General features: G+C 38.0%; 1 protein-coding gene across 9 annotated transcripts in view; it reads left to right on the top strand.

The window, feature by feature from the left end:
- The window catches only part of NCAPD3 (non-SMC condensin II complex subunit D3), an 80,961-nt gene that overhangs the window by 6,541 nt on the left and 51,250 nt on the right, over nt 1-23,170 (top strand). For 7 of the 9 annotated variants that reach the window (XM_078339875.1, XM_035265134.3, XM_078339873.1 and 4 more), the window contains exons 3-13: nt 1,436-1,598; nt 8,865-9,049; nt 9,804-9,968; nt 10,076-10,137; nt 10,326-10,413; nt 12,195-12,328; nt 15,572-15,644; nt 16,441-16,566; nt 16,708-16,960; nt 17,453-17,509; nt 17,733-17,822. In XM_078339875.1, coding sequence (XP_078196001.1) covers nt 1,436-1,598; nt 8,865-9,049; nt 9,804-9,968; nt 10,076-10,137; nt 10,326-10,413; nt 12,195-12,328; nt 15,572-15,644; nt 16,441-16,566; nt 16,708-16,960; nt 17,453-17,509; nt 17,733-17,822 — 1,396 coding nt within the window. Of the gene's footprint in view, nt 1-1,435; nt 1,599-1,925; nt 2,163-8,864; nt 9,050-9,803; nt 9,969-10,075; nt 10,138-10,325; nt 10,414-12,194; nt 12,329-15,571; nt 15,645-16,440; nt 16,567-16,707; nt 16,961-17,452; nt 17,510-17,732; nt 17,823-23,170 lie in introns of all 9 variants that reach the window. The other 2 variants (XM_035265135.3, XM_078339874.1) reach the window with 1 other exon arrangement.

Genomic DNA, 23,170 nt, shown 5'->3' with positions numbered 1-23,170 from the left:
AGGAGAGACAGGAAAGTTCTTTAAATCGAGCTGTGGGTTGAAGCACAGTGATGCATGAGATCACTGAGAGCAGAAGAAGCCAGGACAGAAATGGAGAGCTGGTTGGAAGGGGTCTGTGGAGGAGCAGTCAAGTGTAGGGAGTACGGGGGCATTGATGCCCAGACTAGACAGCAGCCATGAGATCACATGGGTCCAAGGTGACTTCATATTGAGAGCCTTGGTGAGTAGATGGTTTGGGGTGATCTATCATCCCGGTGAGTGCAGTGGAGGCGCAAGTGGCATTAGGAATGAAGATGTGATACTGTAAAGGTAGGAGATGATTTCTTTTTCTTCCTTGAAACTAGAGTCTTGCTCTCTCATCCAGACAGGAATGCAGTAGCATAGTCACGGCTCACTGCAGCCTCAACTTACTGGGCTCAAGCGATCCTGCCACCTCACCCTCCTGAGTAGCTGGGACCACAGGTGGTTGCCACCACACCCAGCTAATTTTTTATTTTTTGTAGAAACAAGGTCTTGCTTTGTTGCCCTGACTGATTTCAAACTCTGGGGCTCATGCAGTCCTCCTGTCCTGGCCTCTCAAAGTGCTGGGATTACAGGCATGAGCCACTGTGCCCAGTGGAGATGATTTCTCCGACAAGTTTTTTTAGTTAAGGAAAGGAGACTGCTGAAAGAATTTTTTATGGTCTTTTCTTTAAGATGATGTTGTGACTAATCAGAGGTATTCCCTACCACTTCCCCTGCCTTTTCGAGGAAGCAGGAAGTACAAGGTCTGCTCACTTGAAGTTTCTAGGCCTTTTTTAGTTATGATCCTCAAGGATAAACCATATTTAGTTCCTGCTTTGTTTATTAAAATAACCCATTTCTTCTTCATATGTTTAGTAGGAAAAGACATGGAATGGTGATAGAATTAATAAAATTGTAGTTTCTTTTCTAGGGTTTATCTCCTTTACCTGGGCCACTTCTGAGATCTCTTTCATTTTCTGCTCCCTTTGCCTACAATCTGCAGAACATTTAAATTTAAATAAAAGGCTCTGATTTCCTCCATTAGTAATTATTGGTAAAGGGATTTGAATTCTTTTTAAATAGAGTAATAGCTTTTCTGAAAAATCACTAATATATGGTGTCCCAAAATTCTTATTGTAGTTTTAAGCTATAATTTCTGAAGTATATATGCTTCAAACCTAACAAAAAAATTATTTTGGAAGCATAGTTATTTAAATATGTTATATGTATATTTATCTTTGTAATTTTGGATAATGTATTTTTAATTTAGATATTTTGTTTCAGTCCCTTTGAAGATGGTCAACATTTAGCATTAGGAGCCAGGCTAGTCTTCCTCTTTTTGTGAGGCACCAAGAACCTGTAAAAATCAAATAATAGGAGACATTTCCAGTTCTCTCATGACTGACTTTTGTGATTTGCCCTCTGTCCACAGAGTATCTGGACCTTCTTCATTGAGAACAATATTTCCCACAGTACACTTGTGGCGTTGTTCTATCATTTTGTTCAAACAGTACATAAGAAGAACGTAAGTCTACGGTATCGAGAATATGGCCTTCATGCCGCTGGGCTTTACTTTTTGCTACTAGAAGTACCAGGTATGTAGACCTGATATGATAGGATAAATCTCTGTCATTTTTTTCTTTCTATAGTTTTCAATTCTTATACTTTTGTTTCTTCACTTGTAAATGGGGCAGTGCTAACCCATGGCAGAGAGTTGTTCTGAGGAGCAAGTCTGTGAAGTACATGGCATGTTATAGGTGTTTGCAAACCTTCCCCTTTTTTTTTTTTTACATCTGAAATTATGCTATCTATAAACTAATAAAAGTAATCTGAAAAGGACCACAAGAGTTCCACGCCCACCCTCCATCACCCCTGCCTAAAAATTCTGATATTGCCCTTTCTTCTCCTGATTCCTTGCCTAGGCTGAAAAAAACTGCTGTGGGGAGCCATTGTTTTATGCCTCTCCTACGTTGGTATTGAAAAATAGGTTAAAACCATCCTAATCAAGAAAACAGGAAAGCAGCTAGTAATACTTGAAGGAGAACACTGACCAGGACTCTGTTCGCAAGCACTGTTTTACTTTATTATCAGAGCACCAAGGAGGCTGTTGTTTCTCCTATGACAGTGAAGTCCATTCTCTTCCCTACTCCAAACCCCAGGTGAGAGAGGGTGGAACATAGAGATTGAGTTGGAGAACATTAGAGGACCTAATTTAACAATATTAGGTCTTTTAATACCTGGCCTCAGGATTTCTTTTCATACGGAAAAGAAAATGGCAAGATCAGTCACCTTGCTGCTTATCCTTGTTCATATTAGCATTTGTAATTAATGCTAAGGATTTATTCCTTGTGATCTGGGAATGGGCAAAACAGTATTATATTTAAAGCCTTGAACATTGGTTTGTTTTATTGTTAATGCTCCCAGAATGGCTTTGGAAATGAGTAAGTTCCTAAAGAACTTTGTTGCTAAGCAGTGTCTCAGTTGTAACCAGGCCGTCTCTCAGAAAAGTAGTGGTTTTGGAAACCCAGTTCCACTCTCCTCTTGCCAGATGCAGCTTTTTCTGATTAAGGTTGAGATTTATGCCAGAGCAAAGACGTGGCTAATTGTGTGGTCCACTTGCAGCTCTCCAGCAAGCAGTATTCTTGCCAATTACCTTCTGTTTGTAAATGTTTCAGGTTTATGACTGGGATGCTGTTGATACTTAATATTCGATCACCATATATTCTTCTTTTTCAAGATCGTTTTTGTCGTTCTGCCTCTCATGCATTTCCATATGAATTTTAGGGTCTACATGTGAATTTCTGCAAGGACAACAAAAAGCCAGCTGCCGATTTGGCAGGGATTGCATTGAAACTGTAGATCAGTTTGGAAAGTATTGCCAGTTTAACAACATTAGGGCTTCTAATCCCTGGCCGCAGGATATCTTTCCATTTGTTGTAGATCTTCTTTAGTTTATTTCAATAATGGGCTATGATTTTTGGTGTGCATCTCTTGCACTTCCTTTTTAAAATTTATTCTTAAGTATTGTTTTCAATGCTGTTGTCAACAAAATTGTTTTCTTAATTTTATTTTGGGTTATTAGTAGTGTATAGAAGCAAAATTGATTTTGATTATTTATCTTATATCCTAGAACCTTGCTGAACTCATTTGTTGGTTTCAACAGGGTTTTCTTTGTGTAAGATCATGTCATCTGTTAATAGACACAGGGTTACTTCTGCCTTCCTTCCTTCCTTTTTTTTTTTTTTTTTTTTTTTCCGAAGACAGAGGAGTTTCGCTCTTGTCTGCCAGGCTTTGATGTAATGTCGCCATCTCGGCTCACTGCAAACGCCGCCTCCTGGGTTCAAGTGATTTTCCTGCCTCAGCCTCCCAAGTAGCTGGGATTACAGGCATGCACCACCACGCCTGGCTAATTTTTTTTTTTTTTTGTATTTTTAGTAGAGACAGGGTTTCTCCATGTTGGTCAGGCTGATCTTGAACTCCTGACCTCAGGTGATCTACTAGCTTCAGCCTCCCAAAGTGTTGGGATTACAGGCATGAGCCACCGTGCTCAGCCACTTCGTCCTTTGTAGCCTGGGTTCTTTCTATTTATTTTTCTTACCTATTTGCCCTGGCTAGAACCTCCAGTGCAATGTTGAATAAAAGGGGAGTGGAGCATCCTTATATTATTCCTGATCTGAAGGGGAAAACATCCAGTCTTGCCTTTAAGTATGATGTTACCTGTGGGTTGTTTCAGGATGGGCCTTATTAAGTTACTGTTCTTAGTTTGTTGAGTGTTTTATTGTGAAAGGGTGTTGGATTTTGTCATTTGCTTTTCTGTACTTGTGAAGTAATTTTGTGGTTTTTGTTTCTTATTCTAATACAGTATATTTCATTGGTTGATTTTCACATATTAAACCAATTTTGTATGACCTTGGTCACAGCATATGATCCTTTTTCTATGTTGTCAGAGTGTTTGCTAATATTTTGTTGAAGGTTTTTCTGTCTATATTCATAAGTGGTATTCTTTTTTTGAGACATTTTTGTCTGGTTTGCGTATCTGCGTAATGACCATTCCCATAGAACAAGTTACGTACTATTTCGTTCTCTTGTGTATTTTTGAAGATTTGTGGAAAGATTGGTTTTCTTTTCCCTTAGATGTTTGGTAGAATCCACTAGTGAAGTCATCTGGGCCTGGAGTTTTTTGAAAGAAGTTTATGTTTGTAGAATTTCTAGTGATCTCCTCTCATGCTTAATGTTGGCAATTTGCATTTTGTTTTTTCTTGATCAATGTAGATCAAGATTTATTCATTTTACTGTTCATTTTGGAGAACCCCCTTTTGATGTCATTAATTGATTTCTGTTATTTGTCCTTTTCTTGTTTCATTGATTTCTGGTCTTATGGCTATGATTTCCTTTCTTACTTTGGGTTTAATTTGTTCTTATCTGACTTTTGAAGGTGGATGCTTAGATCTTTGTTCTCACATACATATCTTTGTTTCTAATACAAGTATTTAATACTATAACTGTCCCTCCAAGTACAACTTCATCCGCATCCTATAAATTTTGATGATATGTTTTTACTGTTGTTCAGGCCAACGTGATTTTCTAATTTTTCTTGTCATTTCTTATATCTCTGAATTGTTTAGTAGATTGAGTTTAATTTCCAAAGATTTGAACTTTTCTGAAATCTTATTGTAATTGGTTTTTAATTGTTGGGATCAGATAACATACGTTATATGATTGTAATACTTGCAAATTACTGAGTTGTGCCCCTTTTTTTTTTAATGGACCTAGAGTCTAATTTGGTGAATCTTCTATTTCCACTTTAACAGAATGTGTACCTTGCCTTTGTTGGATCTAGTATTCTGTAAATGTCAGTTAGGTCAAGTTGGTTGCAAATGTTATTCAAGACTTATATATCCTTCCTGATGTTCTGCTTATTTGTTCTATCAGTTATTGAGAGAGGAATGTTGGAGTCTCTCAGAATAATTATCAGTTTATCTATTTCTCCTCTCAATTCTGTTAACTTAAGATACTGTGAAAGTCTGACAGATATGGATGTATTTATGATTATCACGTCTTCCTGATAGGTTAACCTTTTAGAATTATGTTAAGTCCTTGTTTATCTGGTTATATTCCTTGTCTTGAAGTCTATTTTGTCAAATATTAAGATAGCCATTATAGTTATCTTATGATTTGTCCTTCGTTGGTACATTATTTCTCATGCTTTTATTTGTAACCTATCCATATATTTATATTTAAAGGGTTTCCTATAGACTGTCTGTCATGTGGTCATGGTTTTTCTTTCTTTCTTTCTTTTTTTTCTTAAGAGAGATCAGGTCACACATGTTGGTGGCTCACGCCTGTAATCCCAGCACTTTGGGAGGCCAAGGCAGGCAAATCACTTGAGGTCAGGTGTTTGAGACCAGCCTGACCAACATGATAAAACCCCGTCTCTACTAAAAATTCAAAAATTAGCTGGACATGGTGGCACATGCCTTCAATCCCAATTACTCAGGAGGCTGAGGCAGGAGAATCACTTGAATTCGGGCAGCGGAGGTTGTAGTGAGCTGAGATTGTGCCCCTGCACTCTAGCCTGGGCAACAGAGTGAGACTCTTGTCTCAGGAAAAAAAAAAAAAGAGATCCAGGGTCTGACTCTGTCATCCAGGTTGGAGTGCAGTGGCAATCATAGTTCACTTTAACCTTTAACTCCTGGGCTCAAGCGATCGTCCCACCTCAGCCTCCAGAATAGCTGGAACTACAAGTGTAAATCACCACGACTAGCTAATTATTATTACTTTATTTTATTTTTGTAGAGACAGGGTCTCGCTATGTTGTTGCCTAGTCCGGTCTAAATCTCCTGGCCTCAAGCGATCCTCCTGCTTCAGCCTCCCAAAGTGCTGGGATTGTAAGCCTGAGCCACCATGCCCAGCCCATTTGGTTATGCTTCTTTCTGACAATGTTTGTTTTTATATCAGAATGTTTCAACTGTTTAACCAATCACATTTAGAGTAATTATAAATATGGTTGGGTTTCTGCCATTTTTCTATTTACTATTTTTCTAAATCTGTTTCTCGCTCCATTTTTTCCTCTTCCTGCACATTTTGAATTTTTTTTTTTTTTTTTTTTTTTTTTAGTATCCCATGTTGCCTTTCTTGGCTTATTAGTGTTTAGCATGTATGCATATATTTTATGCACTTGCTTTGCGTATGTAGTAGGCACTTTTCACAGTTAACCTTCAAATAATATTCTCACAATTTATATATGATGTAAGAACAACCTTAAAACAGTGTGTTTTCCTAGGTTGGGCAAGGTGGCTCATGCCTGTAATCCCAGTACTTTGAGAGGCTGCTACAGGCAGACCACTTGAAGTCAGGAGTTCTAGAGCAGACTGGCCAACAGGGTGAAACCCTATCTCTACTAAAAAACAAACAAACAAACAAACAAAACCAAACATTAGCCAACCGTGGTAGCACACATTACTCAGGAGGCTGAGGCAGGAGAATCACTTGAATCTGGGAGGCTGAGGTTGCGGTGACCTGAGATTTGTGCCACTGCACTCTAGCCTGGGCAACAGAGTGAGAGACTCCATCACACACACACAAAAACAAAACAACACAAAAAATAAAGTATATTTTCCTTGCTCCTCTCCTCTTCTTTATGTGTTACTTATTTTTTCTACATGTTATAAACTCTTCATTTCATTGGTATTTCTTCTTTATCTTTCACAGAATTTTTTAAAAACAAAATAAACATCTTTTATATTTGAAAGATTAATCTCATAAAATACTCCTTCAGCCTGAAGAACTTTTTAACATTTCTTATAGATAGGTCTGCAAGCCATAAACCCCTTCAGGTTTTGATTGTATGAAATATCTTCATTTCACCTTCAAGAATCTTTTAGCTGAACATAAAATTCTAAGCTGACTTTTTGTTTGCTTTTTGGTTGGATTATGTATGCTCTGTTGTGATTTCCTCTGTGCTTATTGCGATTGGGTTCATTGAGCTTGGATCTGTGGATTTGTAGTTTCAACCAATTTAGAAATTTTCCAGTGATTCTTTCTCCAAATGTTGTCTTCCTTCCCCTTTTTGGGACTTGAGTCACTCCTGTGTTAGACTGTGTCTTGTTCTCCCATGGGTGACTGAGTCTTTATTAGCTTTTTTGTTTCTGTGCTCCTGTTGTATCTTCAAGTTCTTCACTTACTTTGTCTCCATAGTAACCAAGCTACTATTAAGCCCATCTAGTGGATGTTTCTTTTTCAGATCAAGGAAGTTCTGTTTGCCTTAAAAAATTTTTTTTTTCATTTCTCTCCTCATGATAATTTTTTACTTTTAATTCTTGAGCTGCTTTAAGGTTGTTGTCAGCTGATTCCATTATCTCTGTCATTTCCTGGGCTGTTTTATTGACGGATTTTTCTAATTATGGGGCTAATTTTCTTGCTTTTTACTTTGCTCAGTAATTTCTTTATTAGATGCTGGACACTTGTTGTGTTTTTTCCCCCTGTATTTTTTGTAAAGACAGGGTTTTACCATGTTGCCCAGACTGGTCTCAAACTCCTGGGCTCAAGTGATGCACCCACCTCAGCCTCCCAAAATGCTGGGATTCCAGGCATGGGCCACTGCTCCCGGCCAGGATGTTGGGCATTTGGGATGTTATTGAGTGTCTGCATTTTGTTGTTTCCCTTTAAATACTATTGAAGTATGTTTTAATAGGCAGCTATTGGTGGATTGAGTTGATCCTTTTGAGGCTTGCTTTAAAGCTTTATTAGGGCAGATATAAACTATGCTATATCTGGTTTAGCCCTATCATTAAGATGTGTTTCTTCTGAGGTCTCTACTGAATGCTCTTGGTGTTTAACAAGGTTACTCCACTCTGGCTGGCCACAACTCGAATGTTTCTGAGCCTTGTGTGAACTGTGAAAATAATTCATCCTCTTGTTCCTTGGAAATACTTCTTTGCCCTCTGTCTTAGAATTTTACTTTGTGCGTGCATAGCTTATGTTCAGCCTTGGGCAGATTTCTAGAACTCTTCTTTTTTTTTTTTTTTTTTTTGTTTGTTTTTCTTTTTGAGGCAGAGTCTTGCTCTGTCTCCCAGGCTGGAGTGCAATGGCCCAATCTTGACTCATGGCAAGGTCCACCTCCCGGGTTCAAGCGATTCTCATGCCTCACGTTTCCAAGTAGCTGGGACTACAGGTGCCTGCCACCACCCCTGGTGAATTTTTTGTGTTTTTAGTAGAGACGGGGTTTCACTATGTTAGCTAGGATGGTCTTGATCTCCTGACCTTGTGATCCGCCCGCCTCAGCCTCCCAAAGTGCTAGGATTACAGGTGTGAGCCACTACACCTGGACTAGAACTCTATTTTTATGTATGTGTTCTTCTGTTCTGTAAATTCTATCTACCCTATCTTTCTGACTCTGCTTTTTCTACATAGTAAGACCATTATAATTTGCATGGATTTACCATTTCTCTGCTGTTGTCCAGAGATTGTCTCTAGATACAACACTGGGGCAACTTTAGGGTTTACTTCTTTGTTTCCCTCTTTTCACTGATTACTCTTCTTATACTGCTTGGTGCCCAGTGTCTTAAAATGGTTCTTTTATAAATCTTTGCCCAGTGTTCTAGTTGTTTACAACAGAAGAACAAGTGTAAAGCCAGTTACTCTGTCATGGCAAGATGTGGAAACCTTGTTATTTGTATCTGATGCAGCGCTGTTGCTCCTTTACTAAGGCTGATGTTGGAAATGGTACTGTTGCTAAAGGTTCATTCTTATTCAGAGTCATGAAAAGCCTGTAGTTTGCTTTGTAACTTTTCATCTATTGTTATAGACATATTTCAAGACAATTAAATCTAACCTGCTTACTCTTTATTCCTTATGAATAGGCAGTGTAGCCAATCAAGTGTTCCACCCAGTGATGTTTGACAAGTGCATTCAGACTTTAAGGAAGAGCTGGCCTCAGGAATCTAACTTGAATCGGAAAAGAAAGAAAGAACAGCCTAAGAGCTCTTCGGCTAATCCCAGGAGGCATAGAAAAAGGGGAAAGCGACCCAGGAAAGAAAATACTGAGGTAAGAAGTAAGTTGAGTAATAAAACATATATACCAACATACAGTTTTATTTATTTAAGGATTGACTTTATACTAAATATGATTTCAGGCATCATGATTATAGGCAAACAATCCTAAACCATCATAAACTATTCAGTACTGCTTTAAGTTGTCTCTTGGGCTTGATATATATATATATATATTTTTTTTTTAAGACAGAGTCTCACTGTGTCACCCAGGTTGGCGTGCAATGGTGCAGTCTCAGCTCACTGCACCCTCCATCTCGTGGGTATAAGTGATTCTACTGCTGCAGCCTCCTGAGTATCTGGGGCTACAGACATATACCACTACACCCAGCCAATTTTTGCTTTTTTTTGTAGAGATGGGGTTTCACCATGTTAGCCAGGCTTGTCTCGAATTCCTGGCCTCAGGTGATCTGCTCACCTTGGCCTCCCGCTGGGATTATAGGCGTGAGCCACTTCACCCAGCCTAATTCCATATTCTTACATGACACTGTAGGATGATAGAAGTTCATAGACAGCAAAAATTCTGAAAAACAGGATCCCTCATTGAAACAAAACCCCACAAAACTAGAAACTACTGTAGCAGTCAAGGAGACCTAAAACAGTTATGTGACCTGGTCAAAGTCACATCACCTCATCATCAGCTCCTGCCTGGAGTTTAATCTGTCTGGACTTGGTTTGAGTAAACTGAAAACCATGGGACAAAGTGCTCAGTGAATGTTGCAGTCACCTGTACATTTCTTCATCTCTAGATGGATGAAACTATAGAAGAACAAGAAGATGAGAACATTTGTTTTTCTCCTCGGGACCTTTCTCAAATTCGAAATGCCATCTTTCACCTTTTAAAGAATTTTTTAAGGCTTCTACCCAAGTTTTCTTTGAAAGAAAAGCCACAGTGTGTACAGAATTGTATAGAGGTAAGTGAAAATTCCAGTAACCTTAGGGCAGCTTCAAAGGACATAGACTATCGCTAATACTTAATGACTAGAAAAAATCAGGCCTTTTCTTGGTGTCTGTTTTCTAGGTCTTTGTTGCATTAACTAATTTTGAGCCAGTTCTTCATGAATGTCATGTTACACAAGCCAGGTGAGCTGTTAAATCTTCCAGTGCTACAATTTAAGTATAGTATACTGATTTTGCTCCAGCAGAAATGGAAATGCCATTTTTTCCTAATTGGCACAGGTAGAATTTATTCATTGAAATGTGGCTTGTAGAACTAAGAAATATTCCAAGTAAAATCATATCCATTAATTAATACTTTGTCTATTCTTTAGAGACCTTAACCAAGCAAAATACATACCAGAACTGGCTTATTACGGATTGTATTTGCTGTGCTCCCCCATTCATGGAGAAGGCGATAAGGTAAAGGAGATGAGAACCTAATTTGTTACTACTAGTTGAATCAAAGGCACACAAACCATACAATGGAAAGATATTAAAAGCATTTGATATAATGCCATTTCAATTTACTAGCCCATTTTCGTGACCTTTTATTATTTACATAATAACAAGTATCACTATTTCTGTTTGCTTTCTGTTTTTTATTGCCAAGTTTCTATCAGATTACTTGGTAGCTGCAGCACATTATTGTTAGGCTCCAGTTAGAAAAAATGGTTCCGCTGTAAATAAACTAGGAGGAACAGGTAAGCTGCTGAACAGTTACTTTTGTAGGAATATTTCCCAAATCATTTTAAAAAGTAGAATAGAGAATTTTCAAGTTTCCCTTGGCGATTTATGTGTGTTTCAGTATTTCTACTAATAGTTGTATTATTTTTTATGATATTCTGTAGAAATTTTGTAGGTTGTCATCCCTGGTTAGCATTGATAACTGGGTTTTTTCTCTAAGTTACCTTAATGGTATCACTACTATAAACTTTGGAATTAGTTAGTTGTGCATTATGGTGTTACTAAACTTAGATGTCATAAATTAAACAATAAGATTTTGCAAACAATGTGATGGACCAAGGTCATGTGGCTTTTGGTATCTGTGATACAGTTAACTTGTAGAGGCGTAACTTGGTGGTTAAGATGTTTTTGGGGATACTTGAGATTCTGCACATCTGTGTTTGAATTCTGACTCTACCACTACTACCTGTGGGTCCTTGTATGAGTCATTCAACCTTGCTAAAGTGTCAGATTTCAATTCTGGACAAACAGGACAAAAGTCTTACTCTTCCTTATAAATTTGTCACAGCATTAAATGAAGTTGAGTGTGTCACATGCCAAACACAATGCCTGTTGTTTAGAAATATTCAATATTTTGTAAGTTTTATGTCTTTATCACTTCTATGTGCTTGAAATATGAATGTGATAAAATTCATAGTAATGTTACAAATTCCCATGCCCTTTAAACATTTTAAATAATAAAATAGATGGGAAAATTTATCCCTTTAGGTCTACTGTGTCTCTCAAGATGGTACTTTTTTTTTTAATTGTGAAAGTATTGACTTGATGTTAGACAATGTTGGTTTTAGCCTTATCTTTAATTATTTTATTGTGGACAGCACACGTTTGGAGTTTTCTTTTTTATTATTATCTGTGAAGTAGAAATTACACGTGTCCTTATTATCGCATGGAATGGTTGTAAGGTTTAAAATTAAATAAATATATGTAGCAAAATCTAGCTGTAGATGAGAGTTCTTAATGCAATACCTACCATTTACTTGGTTGTCAGTAAATGTTTTATTTATTGGATGAATTAATTAATTAGTGACTCTGTTACATGAGATAATAGGTTGGAAGGGTGCTTTGTAATCTGCAGGCAAAAAGCAGTTGTAAGGTATCATTCTTTCCCCTTTTAAATAAGGGAATGGTAGTAGCACTTTTGCCATTTGTAAATGACAGTTAATTCTTTATTTGTCCTAAATTCTGGGTTATACTGTGCAATAGGTGGAGAGAGTAATGAGGTGATGTTTTTATCAGATATATTATCTGCCAGTCATTCTTTCACACTGTTTACATTGTGTGTTTATAGAATACCTGCTAATTGTTTCAGAAATATATCCCTAGTGTTCAGCCAGCAATTATGCCAACCTGACCTACCTTCAGATGGCTTGAAATGGTTTACTACAGTCTGCATCATGATGTTTGAGACCCTGGGGTTCTCTATTCGTTCTTAAATTCTATTTTCTTTTCTCTTCTAGATTATCAGTTGTGTTTTCCATCACATGCTCAATGTAATATTAATGTTAGAAGTTGGTGAAGTTTCCCATCGTGCCCCCCTTCCTATTACCTCCCAAGTCATCAATCGTAGAAACCAGGCGGTCCAGTTTATCAGGTGAAGCACACAATTGTGAATTTTTGCTCTGTCAGTCTCTCTCAGTACTCTGGGTCCTGCGGTCACTAAGATTTCTGCTACCCATAGAGTTAAAATTTCTGGCCTGATGGTGGTTTGGGTAGTCAAAACCAAACGCTTTGTAGCTAATGTGCTTTATGTGTCTGGGTCTCTGTTGGTAGGCTCCCAGCTGAGGCACTGTTAAAGAAATAGGAATCTGCAGAGCACAGGCCAGAGCCAGCCTCCAGCTTCTTTGCACTGTCTGTGTGTCGGTCTCAGAGTGAGGACTGTGGCCTCTTCTCCTTTCCCGTGTCTGCTTCACTGCAGCCAGTCTGCCTCTTTCTCTTTTCTGTTGCTCTCTAGTCTGCAGCTCTTTGCTTTTGTTCTTTGCCACTTTTTCCTTGTTTCTTTGCACTTTTCTATTCCTTTCCCTCTATAGAAAGTACTTGAATGAAAAGATTGAGTTGCTTTTTACCTCTGTAGCAATAATCGTTAGACCAGTTTTCCCCTCATGGGTCACTCAGCTTCATATAAAAACTCTCATGCCTTAGCTTCATTGGCAAGGATGTGTTTGCTGCATCACTGGCTTTTCTTTCCCTCTTTCACTAACTTTTGGCATGCAGCATGGAGGTGGTGCCGTGACGTGCTGTGTACATGCAAGTGTGCGCATGCCTTGGGTGTGCATAGTATGCAGTTTGGTTGGAGACATGGGGTGTGGATGATGTCATCTTGTGACTGAGCAAATGTCTCTCCATTGAGAACTTTTGAAAACATTAACCAAAATGTTTTAAGTGAAAACACTGTCGTTTTGTTTTTTTCCATGAGAGTTTCCCATATGCCAATTGCAATAGTGTTCATGTAATGTGACAGGTAAACAGCACTAAAAATGGATCAAATCTGGGCAATGTAGAAATTTCTTCTTGAGGCTGGTCGCGGTAGCTCATGCCTGCAATCATGGCAGTTTGGGAGGACAAGATGGGCAGATCACCCGAGATCAGGAGTACAAGACTAGCTGGCCAACATTGTGAAACCCTGTCTCTACTAAAAATACAAAAATTACCCGGGTGTGGTGGTGTGCACCTGTAATCCCAGCAACTCAGGAGGCTGAGGCAGGAGAATTACTTGATCAGAGGGGCAGAGGTTGCAGTGAGCCAAGATCGCACCATTGCACTCCAGCCTAGGTGACAAAAGTGAAACTCCATTTAAAAAAAAAAAAAAAAAATGAATGACGGAGAGAATGAAACCAAGCTGGAACATATTCTTCAAGATATTATTCAGGAAAATTTTCCCAACCTAAGAAAGCAGGACAATATTCAACCCCAAGTAATACAGAGAACACCACAAAGATATTCCTCAAGAAGAGCAACCCCAAGGCACATAATCGTTAGATTCACCAGGGTTGAAACGAAGGAGAAAATACTAAGGGCAGCCAGAGAGAAAGGTCAGGTTACCCACAAAGGGAAGCCTATCAGACTTAGAGCAGATCTCTCAGCAGAAACCCTACAAGCCAGAAGAGAGTGGGGGCCAATATTCAACATCCTTAAAGAACAGAACTTTCAGCTCAGAATTTCATATCCAGCCAAACTAAGCTTCACAACTGAAGGAAAAATAAAATCTTTTATGAACAAGCAGGTACTCAGAGATTTTATTACCATCAGGCCTGCTTTACAAGAGCTTCTGAAAGAAGCATTACACATAGAAAGAAACAACCAGTATTAGCCTTTCTAAAAATATACCAAAAAGTAAAGAGCATCAACATAAAGAAGAATTTACATCAACGAATGGATAAAACAGCCAGTTAACATCAAATGGCAGTAACCCTAAATTTAAATTGACTAAATCCCCCAATCAAAAGATACAGCCAAAACCCAATGGTATGCTACATCCAGACCCATTTCACATGCAAAGATACACAAAGACTCAAAACAAAGGGATGGAGAAAGATTTACCGACCAAATGGAGAGCACAAATAAATAAATAAATAAAAAGCAGGAGTTGCAATTCTCCCATCTGATAAAATAGATTTTAAAGCAACAAAGATATAGTGGTAAAAGGATCAGTGCAACAATAAGAGCTAACAATCCTAACACCCAGATACATAGAGACTTAGACTCAATGAGACAGAAAATTAATAAGGATATCCAGGACTCGAACTCAAATCCGGAACAAGTAAACTTAATAAATATTTGCAGAGCTCTCCACTTTAAATACACAAAATATACATACTTGTCAATACCACATCACACCTACTCATAGGTTTAAATGAAATATTGATCGGCCATTATTAATACCCATTTTTTAGAATAAAGCAACATTTCTGTTCTCTCTCCCTCTTTTTCTTCCTCTTTCTTCCTCTCCTTCATTCCTTTTTTTTCTTTCCTTCTCTCCAAACAAAAGAAATAAAATAAAATAAAATAAATAAATACGAAAATTAGCTGGGTGTGGCGGCACATACCTGTAGTCCCAGCTACTCGGGAGACTGAGGCAGGAGAATTGCTTGAACCAGGAGATGGAGGTTACAGTGAGCCGAGATCGTGCCACTGCACTCCATCCTGGGTGAAAGAGTAAGACTCTGTCTCAAAAACAAAAACAAAAAACAATTTTCAAGGTCATTTTACACACATTCTCTCATTTGGGTGGCCCCAATCATGAAAAATACAGAAAGAATTACTCTCCTCGCTTTGCAGATGAAGATTGAAATTAAGAATTTAACCTTGTTCAAAGGCTTGACCTAGTGCTAAAGCTTAGGATTCTATAGAGCTGGGATTCAGTGCCCTGCCCTCTTATGTCCTTTCTGTGTCCCTCTGCCCAGTGTGAAAAAAAAAAAAAGAAAAAGAAAAATATTTCTTCTTGGGTTAAAGTTGGGAGAAGTAATGTTACTAATGCATTTCACTGAGCTTCCGTGAGATGGTACTGTGTCTTAGTCAATTTTATATTTATCTCAAAAGGATATATTTTACATCTTAATATAAAATTTAGTAAGTAGTCAGAAGAATTGTATGAAGATTACATTTTTATTCTTTCCTGAAGACTCAGCTACTCTGCAACAGCTCTCAAAATTGCACAGGAACTACTTAACAGTTTTCTACAATGAATTTTGCCTTCACTCTTTATTCTACTGAAACTACTCTTAGAGTATGAGGGTATAGTATTTTAATAACTAGAATTTCTAAATATAGGCGTAGTGGTTTTTGAGGACAATCACTGAATGTATTGTGAACAGTGGATGTGTTTTCTTTTAAATAGCTCCCTTGTGGATGAATTAAAGGAGAGTATATTCCCAGTCCTCTGTATCTTACTACAGCACCTCTGTGCCAAGGTACTGCTTGCCTTAGTAATATCAATAATATAGATGTATATCACATGTGAAGGTGTGTGTGAGTGTATGTGTATGTGTGTGTATTTGTTCTTGGGAATGAGTCTACATTGTTACTTAAAGTGGTTTTATTTAATGTTCACTAGCTGGTCCCCTAGACAAAAGTGTTCTATAAAAAAAAAAACAACTTTATTTTGGAGAAATGTTGAACATACCCAGAAACAGGGAGAATAGGATGGTGAACCACCACATACCCATCAACCGCCTTCTACAGTTTTGTATCACTTAAACCCCTCCCACATCCCCCAACATGCGTATACTGGATTGTGTTTTGAAGCAAATTCCATCATTTTCATATGTGATATTTTAATATATATCTCTAAAGGATAAGAATTCTTTAAAAACATAACCATAACATATTAACACACCTAAAGAAATATACAGTAATCTCTTATTATCAAACATCCAGTCAATGTTCAAATTCCCATGATTATCTCTTACATTTTTATAACCATTTAGACAAATAATTCTTAATTTGAACCTCATGAAACCTGGGGATCCAAAAACTCTGAAATTATATACTAAATTTGTATTTACATTTTTCTGGGGAGACAGTTCACAGATTTCCTTTAGATTAGTTTACAAGGGTTCTAAAACCTAAAATTTGTTAGCCATTTACCTAATATTTAAAGATCATTGAACTAGTTACACTCACTGATATTCAACTTGTATTGCAAAATATGTTTCAGTTGTCCTGCAGGTGGATATTGGTTGGTCAGCTTCTGTTTTTGTTTTTCAGGTGGTAGATAAATCAGAGTATCGTACTTTTGCAGCCCAGTCCCTAGTCCAGCTGCTCAGTAAACTTCCTTGTGGGGAATATGCTATGTTCATTGCCTGGCTTTACAAATACTCTCGAAGTTCTAAGGTAGGGGATACCTCTGCATAAAACTTTGGGTCCTTGTTAAAGTCTTTTTTAAAAAGAGTCTCTTTTTCTAGGTCTGAATGAGGAGGGTTCTTTGGTTCTTACTCCTGTCTGATGGCAACTCTTGTGATCTTGCTTTACCAGATCCCACACCGGGTTTTTACTCTTGATGTTGTCTTAGCCCTGTTAGAACTGCCTGAAAGAGAAGTGGATAACACCCTCTCCTTGGAGCATCAGAGGTTCTTAAAGCATAAGTTCTTGGTGCAGGAAATTATGTTTGATCGTTGCTCAGACAAGGCGCCTACTGTCCGCAGCAAGGCACTGTCCAGCTTTGCACACTGTCTGGAGCTGACTGTTGCCAGTGCGTCGGAAAGTATCCTGGAGCTCCTGATTAACAGTGAGTATGGTGACTTGGGAAAGGACACTGGTCTTGTGCTTATTGAGGGATAGACTGCAAGGGAATCGTTCTTTTCTGTGGCAAAAGTAATATGGTATGATCTGTTTTTACCCTCAAAACCATTTTTTTAAAAAAAAAGTATGGTATGATCTATTTTTACCCTCAAAACCATTTTAGTATATTTTATTGTCACATAACTTAAATAGGCAAGGCTGATACATTTGAAAGGCCTTTTAAATATATTTGAGATATTCATATTTTAGAGGTGATATTGGTGGCTACCTTTACTATTGCTTTGCATTGGTGGGCATTTCTCGTAATAAAATGAATCTCAATTTCAATGCATACACAAGGAGAACATTATCAGTTGTCGGCAGTTCAGAATCTGTCTGCCTTGTCTTTCAGCCTGGTTATCTTCATTTTGATTCCTTTGTGGATATTTACTCAGTTTATGCTACTGGCTTTCTTCCTTATCTGTCTTCTTATTTTTAGGTCCTGCAGTTTCAGGAAGAGAGAGTCGCCCTGGTACATTACTGAGAAATTCATCAGGTAATGGATCAATACATTTTCTAATGTTGAATGATTATCTTTTAAAAACTTGCTGAATATTTAAAATGTTTTTCCTTCCTCCTTATTTACCTACTTTAACATTGTACGTTTTTCATCAGAGAAGTTAAAATTCATTTTAGTATAATGTAGTAACTTAAATGAGTAACATAACCTGCTAATGCTATTAAAGTATACTTAATGACTAGCTTTTTTTTTATTTAAGCTTTTTCCCATCAAAGGCAGACATCTAACTGTTCTGAACCCTCAGAGGAGATGAACATAGACAGCAGTGGCGAAACAGTTGGCTCTGGAGGTATGTCACACTTTATCACTGTCAGATCGGTAATGCTATTGGATTTCAGACAACTGTAAGTAGAGGCTAAAACCTTGGATTTTTTTTTTCTTTATTAATTTACCCCTAATAATTGAAACATCTGGCTAGGTGTGGTGACTCATGCCTATAATTCCATCACTTTGGAGGCTGAGGCCAGTGGATCACTTGAGCCCAGGAGTTGAAGACCAGCCTGGGCAACACAGGAAGATCTCATCTCTAAAAAAAAAAAAAAAAATTAAGAATTAGCAGGGTATGGTAGTCTGCACCTGTGGTCCTAGCTACTCAGGAGGCTGAGATGGGAGGATGGCTTGAGCCCAGGAGTTCCAGGCTGCAGTGAGCTGTGATCACACCAGTGTACTCCAGCCTGGGTGACAGTCTGTTTAAAAACAAAACAAAACAAAACAAAAAAACACTGCAGTGTAGTGCTTTTCTGTGTCAGCTCAGTTACTAAGTAGCTGCTTGATAGGGTATGCCTGTCGTTTTCCAGTTGTAATATCTTTCTCAGAGGACTGTTGGGAGAGTCTGTGGAAACAATATTTAGGGGAGTGATTTAAAGAGAGAGACAGACAGATAACAGAAAGAACATGTATAGAGGATTAATTACCTAATTAGGTTTATTAATTTATTCAATAAACATTGATCTGGTCCTTCCCAATGTGTTCCAGGCATTGGAGATGCACAAGTCTGGGAGACAGAGCTCTATCTCTTAAGGAGCAGTGGAGAGACAGGTGCTTGTGCACATAAATGTATATACACTTGTACACACACGTATGCAGAACACTGAGATTGGTGCCGAGATGCACAGAAAGGGCCCTGAGGATGATTGCTGCTTTTATTATTCAGCCTGGAAGGTCAGCATGGAATTAGCTTTGGGTGGCTAGATAGTAGCATGTATTACTCAAATTCAGAGCAATAACTGCATTTATAATAAACAGGTTTTCTAAATTTTGTAGGAACGTGTACTCTGGAAAAATGCTGAATGTTTGTGTTGGCTCCAGACTTACTCTAAACAGGTTACGTATTTACTGTAGCACAGACTTTTTTTCAAGCAACTCAACTAAATTGAGTTGATTTAATGATGCTTTAAAATTATAAAAGTTTAGAGATGCAAAGAGCTCATGTTCCCAGCGTATTGTTCATAAGCTGAAATGACATGTATTGTTGTCATTGGTTGTACATTGAAAAATTTGTATGGTTATTTAAATACCATATACTTTGCCAAATGCTCTCTTTGCTTTTTTCAATTAAGATAGAGTTCACACACCATAAAATTCACCATTTAAAATGTATAATTTAGTATAGTTGCAAGATTGTACAATTTAATTCCAGAACATTTCATTAGCTGAAAAATAAACCCCATGCCCATTAGCAGTCATTCCCCATGCCCCCTTCCTCCTATCACTGGCAACCACTAATTTTCTTTCCCTATAAAATTGCCTATTCTGGACATTCCACATAAATGAAATCATGTACTATGTTGTCTTTTGTGTCTAACTTCTTTCAGCTAGTGTGTTTTCAAGGTTCATTCATGTTATAGCATATATCAATACTTCATTCCTTTTTGTGCTGAGTAATATTCCATTATAAGGATACACCAGGCCAGGCGCGGTGGCTCATACCTGTAATCCCAGCACTTTGGGAGGCCGAGGCGGGTGGATCCATGACATCAAGAGATCGAGACCATCCTGGTCAACATGGTGAAACCTTGTCTCTACTAAAAAATACAAAAATTAGCTGGGCATGGTGGCGCGTGCCTGTAATCCCAGCTACTCAGGAGGTTGAGGCAGGAGAATTGCCTGAACCCAGGAGGCAGAGGTTGCAGTGAGCCGAGATCACGCCATTGCACTCCAGCCTGGGTAACAAGAGCGAAACTCCGTCTTAAAAAAAAAAAAAATGATACACCATATTTTGTTTGTCTGTTCATCAGTTGATGAACATTTGGGTTGTTTTCACTTTTTAGCTATTGTGGCTAATAAATATTCTTGTACAAGTTTTTGTATAGATGTGTGGTTTCGTTCTCTTTGAGTGTATACCTAGGAGTAGAACTGTTAGGTCATGTGGTAACTCCATATTCAACACTTTGATGAACCACCAAACTTTCAAAGTGGCCACACCATTTTACAGTCCTACTAGCAACTTGGGATAATCCTATTTCTCCGCAATCTTACCAACACTTGTCCTGTGTATCTTTTTTATTGTAGCCATCTTTGTGGGCCTGAAGTGGTATCTACTTGTGGTTTTGATTTGCATTTCCCTCATAGCTAATGATGTTGAGCACATTTTCATAGGTTTCTGGACATATAAATACATCTTCTTTGGAGAAATGTCTATTCAAGCCCTTTGCCCATGTTTTAATAGGGTTATCTTTTTTTCTGAGTTGAAAGAGTTATATATAAACCTTATCAGAGATATGGTTTTTAAATAGTTGTCCCATTCTATGGGTTGTCTTTTCGTACGGTGTTCCATAAGACACAAAACATTTTGATTTAATAAGTCCAATTTATCTTGTGTTTTTCTTACTTGTGCTTTTGGTATCACATAGCTAAGAAATCATTGTGTAATCCAAAGTCACAGAGGTTTACTTCCTTGTTTTCTTCTAAGGGTTTTATAGTTTTAGCTCTCACATTTAGGTGTTTGATCAATTTTCAGTTAATTTTTGCATATGGTGTGATAAAGGGGATCTAGCTTCACTCCTTTACATGTGACTATCCAGTTGACCTAGCACTGTTTCTTTCACACTGTTTCTGCACCTTTGAATGCCTTGGAACCCTTGTAAAAAAAAAAAAAATCACTTGACTGATTTTTATAAGCTCATGAGCTTATTTGTGTCCTCTATATTCTATATTAGTGGAATTTTATTTCATTAATTTGTACATCTGTCTTTATGTACTACACTGTGTTGATTGCTGTTGTGCTCTAGTGTAGGAGATGGAAAATAATTTTTTCCTCAGTCCTCATGAGTTCTGCCTTGGTATGGATCCCTGTAACAAGACAAACAAGTTTATTAACATGTGTAGTACATGTTACGCAGGAGAAATCTCAATGCAGAGTAACTGGGGGCAGTGGCTTAGAACTCCACTTATATAACACAAAACACCATATCCAAAAAATGTTGGCAGCATAGTACACTGGAGACTCTTGGTTGTCCCCTCCTGATGGGGTGGCTGACAGGGAGCCACTCGCACTTCCCAGCGTCGTGAGAGTGTATCACCCTGCATGTCACTAGCTGGGAAGTGAGCAGAATTCAAAATTCAAAGTATGGTTTGAATGTGCAGCACTGTCACATTATTGTAATAACAGAAAATCCTAAGTCAGGGACCACCTGTGTGTGGGAGGAAAATAATGGAGTGAGTTTTGTGTATTGCTCTGGGCTGCTAAAGGTCTAGAGACCCATGAGTAAAGGATAATTTATATCCTGCCCATAGGAAGAAAAGGGGGAGGATAGACAGACCTTTTCCTGTTTGCTGCTGCTTTTCAATTATCTGCTTTAATTGTCTCAAATAATTTTTATGTCAGAGTCATATTTGGGGATTAACATAGTTTCCTGTGATAGTTTTAAATCAGGAAGTATGAGTTCTCCTCCTGTCCCTATGTTCATTTTCAAAATTAGTTTGACTAGTCTGGGTCCCTTATATTTCCATGTGAATTTTAAGATCAATTGTCATTTTCTGTGAGGAAAAAAAAAACCCATCTTGGATTTTGATAGGGATTGATCTGTATATCAGTTTGGGGACTATTGCCGTGTTAGTTTGCTAGTTCCTCTAATCCATGAACACCTGATATCTTTTTCTTTAAGTCTGATTTGTTTCAGTGATGTTTTGTAGTTTACAGTGAACAATTCTTGCTCTTTAAATTTTGTCCTGTTTTTACTTTTTCAATACTATTGTAAATTAAATTGCTCTCAATTTTACTTCTGAATTGTTTATTGTCAGTTTTTACAAATTATTTTTGATAATTGATCTTCAGTCCTGCAACCTCACTAAACTCATTTCAAGCTCTAATGATTGTTTTGCAGATTAGTTAGGATTTTCTTGATACAAGAGCAAGTTACCTATAAATAGAGGTAGTGCTACTTCTTCCTTTCCAATTTGGATATCCTTTCATTTCTTTTTCTTGCCTATTTGTTGACAAAGAGTCAGTCTCTGTAAAATATTTGAAGACATTTATTCTGAGCCAGATGTGAGTGACCATGGCCCATGACACAGCCCTCAGGAGGTCCTGAGAACATGTGCCCAAGGTGCTTGGGTGCAGGTTGGTTTTTTTTTTTTTTTTTTTTTATTGGATTTTAGGTTTTGGGGTACATGAGCAGAGCATGTAAGACAGTTGCGTAGGAACACACATGGCAGTGTGCTTTTCTTTCCCTCTCCCCTTCACCCACATTTGGCATTTCTCCCCAGGCTATCCCTCCCCATCTCCCCCTCCCACTGGCCCTCCCCTTTCCTTTTCCCCCCAATAGACCCCAGTGTTTAGTACTCCCCTTTCTGTGTCCATGTGTTCTCATTTTTCATCACCCACCTATGAGTGAGAATATGCAGTGTTTCATTTTCTGTTCTTGTGTCAGTTTGCTGAGGATGACGTTCTCCAGATTCATCCATGTCCCTACAAACGACACAAACTCATCATTTCTGATTGCTGCATAATATTCCATGGTGTATATGTGCCACATTTTTCCAATCCAGTCTATTATCAATGGGCATTTGGGTTGATTCCAGGTCTTTGCTATTGTAAACAGTGCTGCAATGAACATTCGTGTACATGTGTCCTTATAGTAGAACGATTTATAGTCTTTCGGATATATACCCAGTAATGGGATTGCTGGGTCAAATGGGATTTCTATTTCTAAGGCCTTGAGGAATCGCCACACCGTCTTCCACAATGGTTGAACTAATTTACACTCCCACCAACAGTGTAAAAGTGTTCCTTTTTCTCCACATCCTCTCCAGCATCTGTTGTCTCCAGATTTTTTAATGATCGCCATTCTAACTGGCGTGAGATGGTATCTCAATGTGGTTTTGATTTGCATCTCTCTGATGACCAGTGACGATGAGCATTTTTTCATATGATTGTTGGCCTCATATATGTCTTCTTTCGTAAAGTGTCTGTTCATATCCTTTACCCACTTTTGAATGGGCTTGTTTGTTTTTTTCCTGTAAATCTGTTTGAGTTCTTTGTAAATTCTAGATATCAGCCCTTTGTCAGATGGGTAAACTGCAAAAATGTTTTCCCATTCTGTTGGTTGCCGATCCACTCTAGTGACTGTTTCTTTTGCCGTGCAGAAGCTGTGGAGTTTCATTAGGTCCCATTTGTCTATTTTGGCTTTTGTTGCC

This window comes from Callithrix jacchus, chromosome 10, assembly GCF_049354715.1.
Source record: "Callithrix jacchus isolate 240 chromosome 10, calJac240_pri, whole genome shotgun sequence".
NCBI lineage: Eukaryota > Metazoa > Chordata > Mammalia > Primates > Cebidae > Callithrix > Callithrix jacchus.
This window is presented reverse-complemented; position numbering and strand designations above follow the sequence as displayed.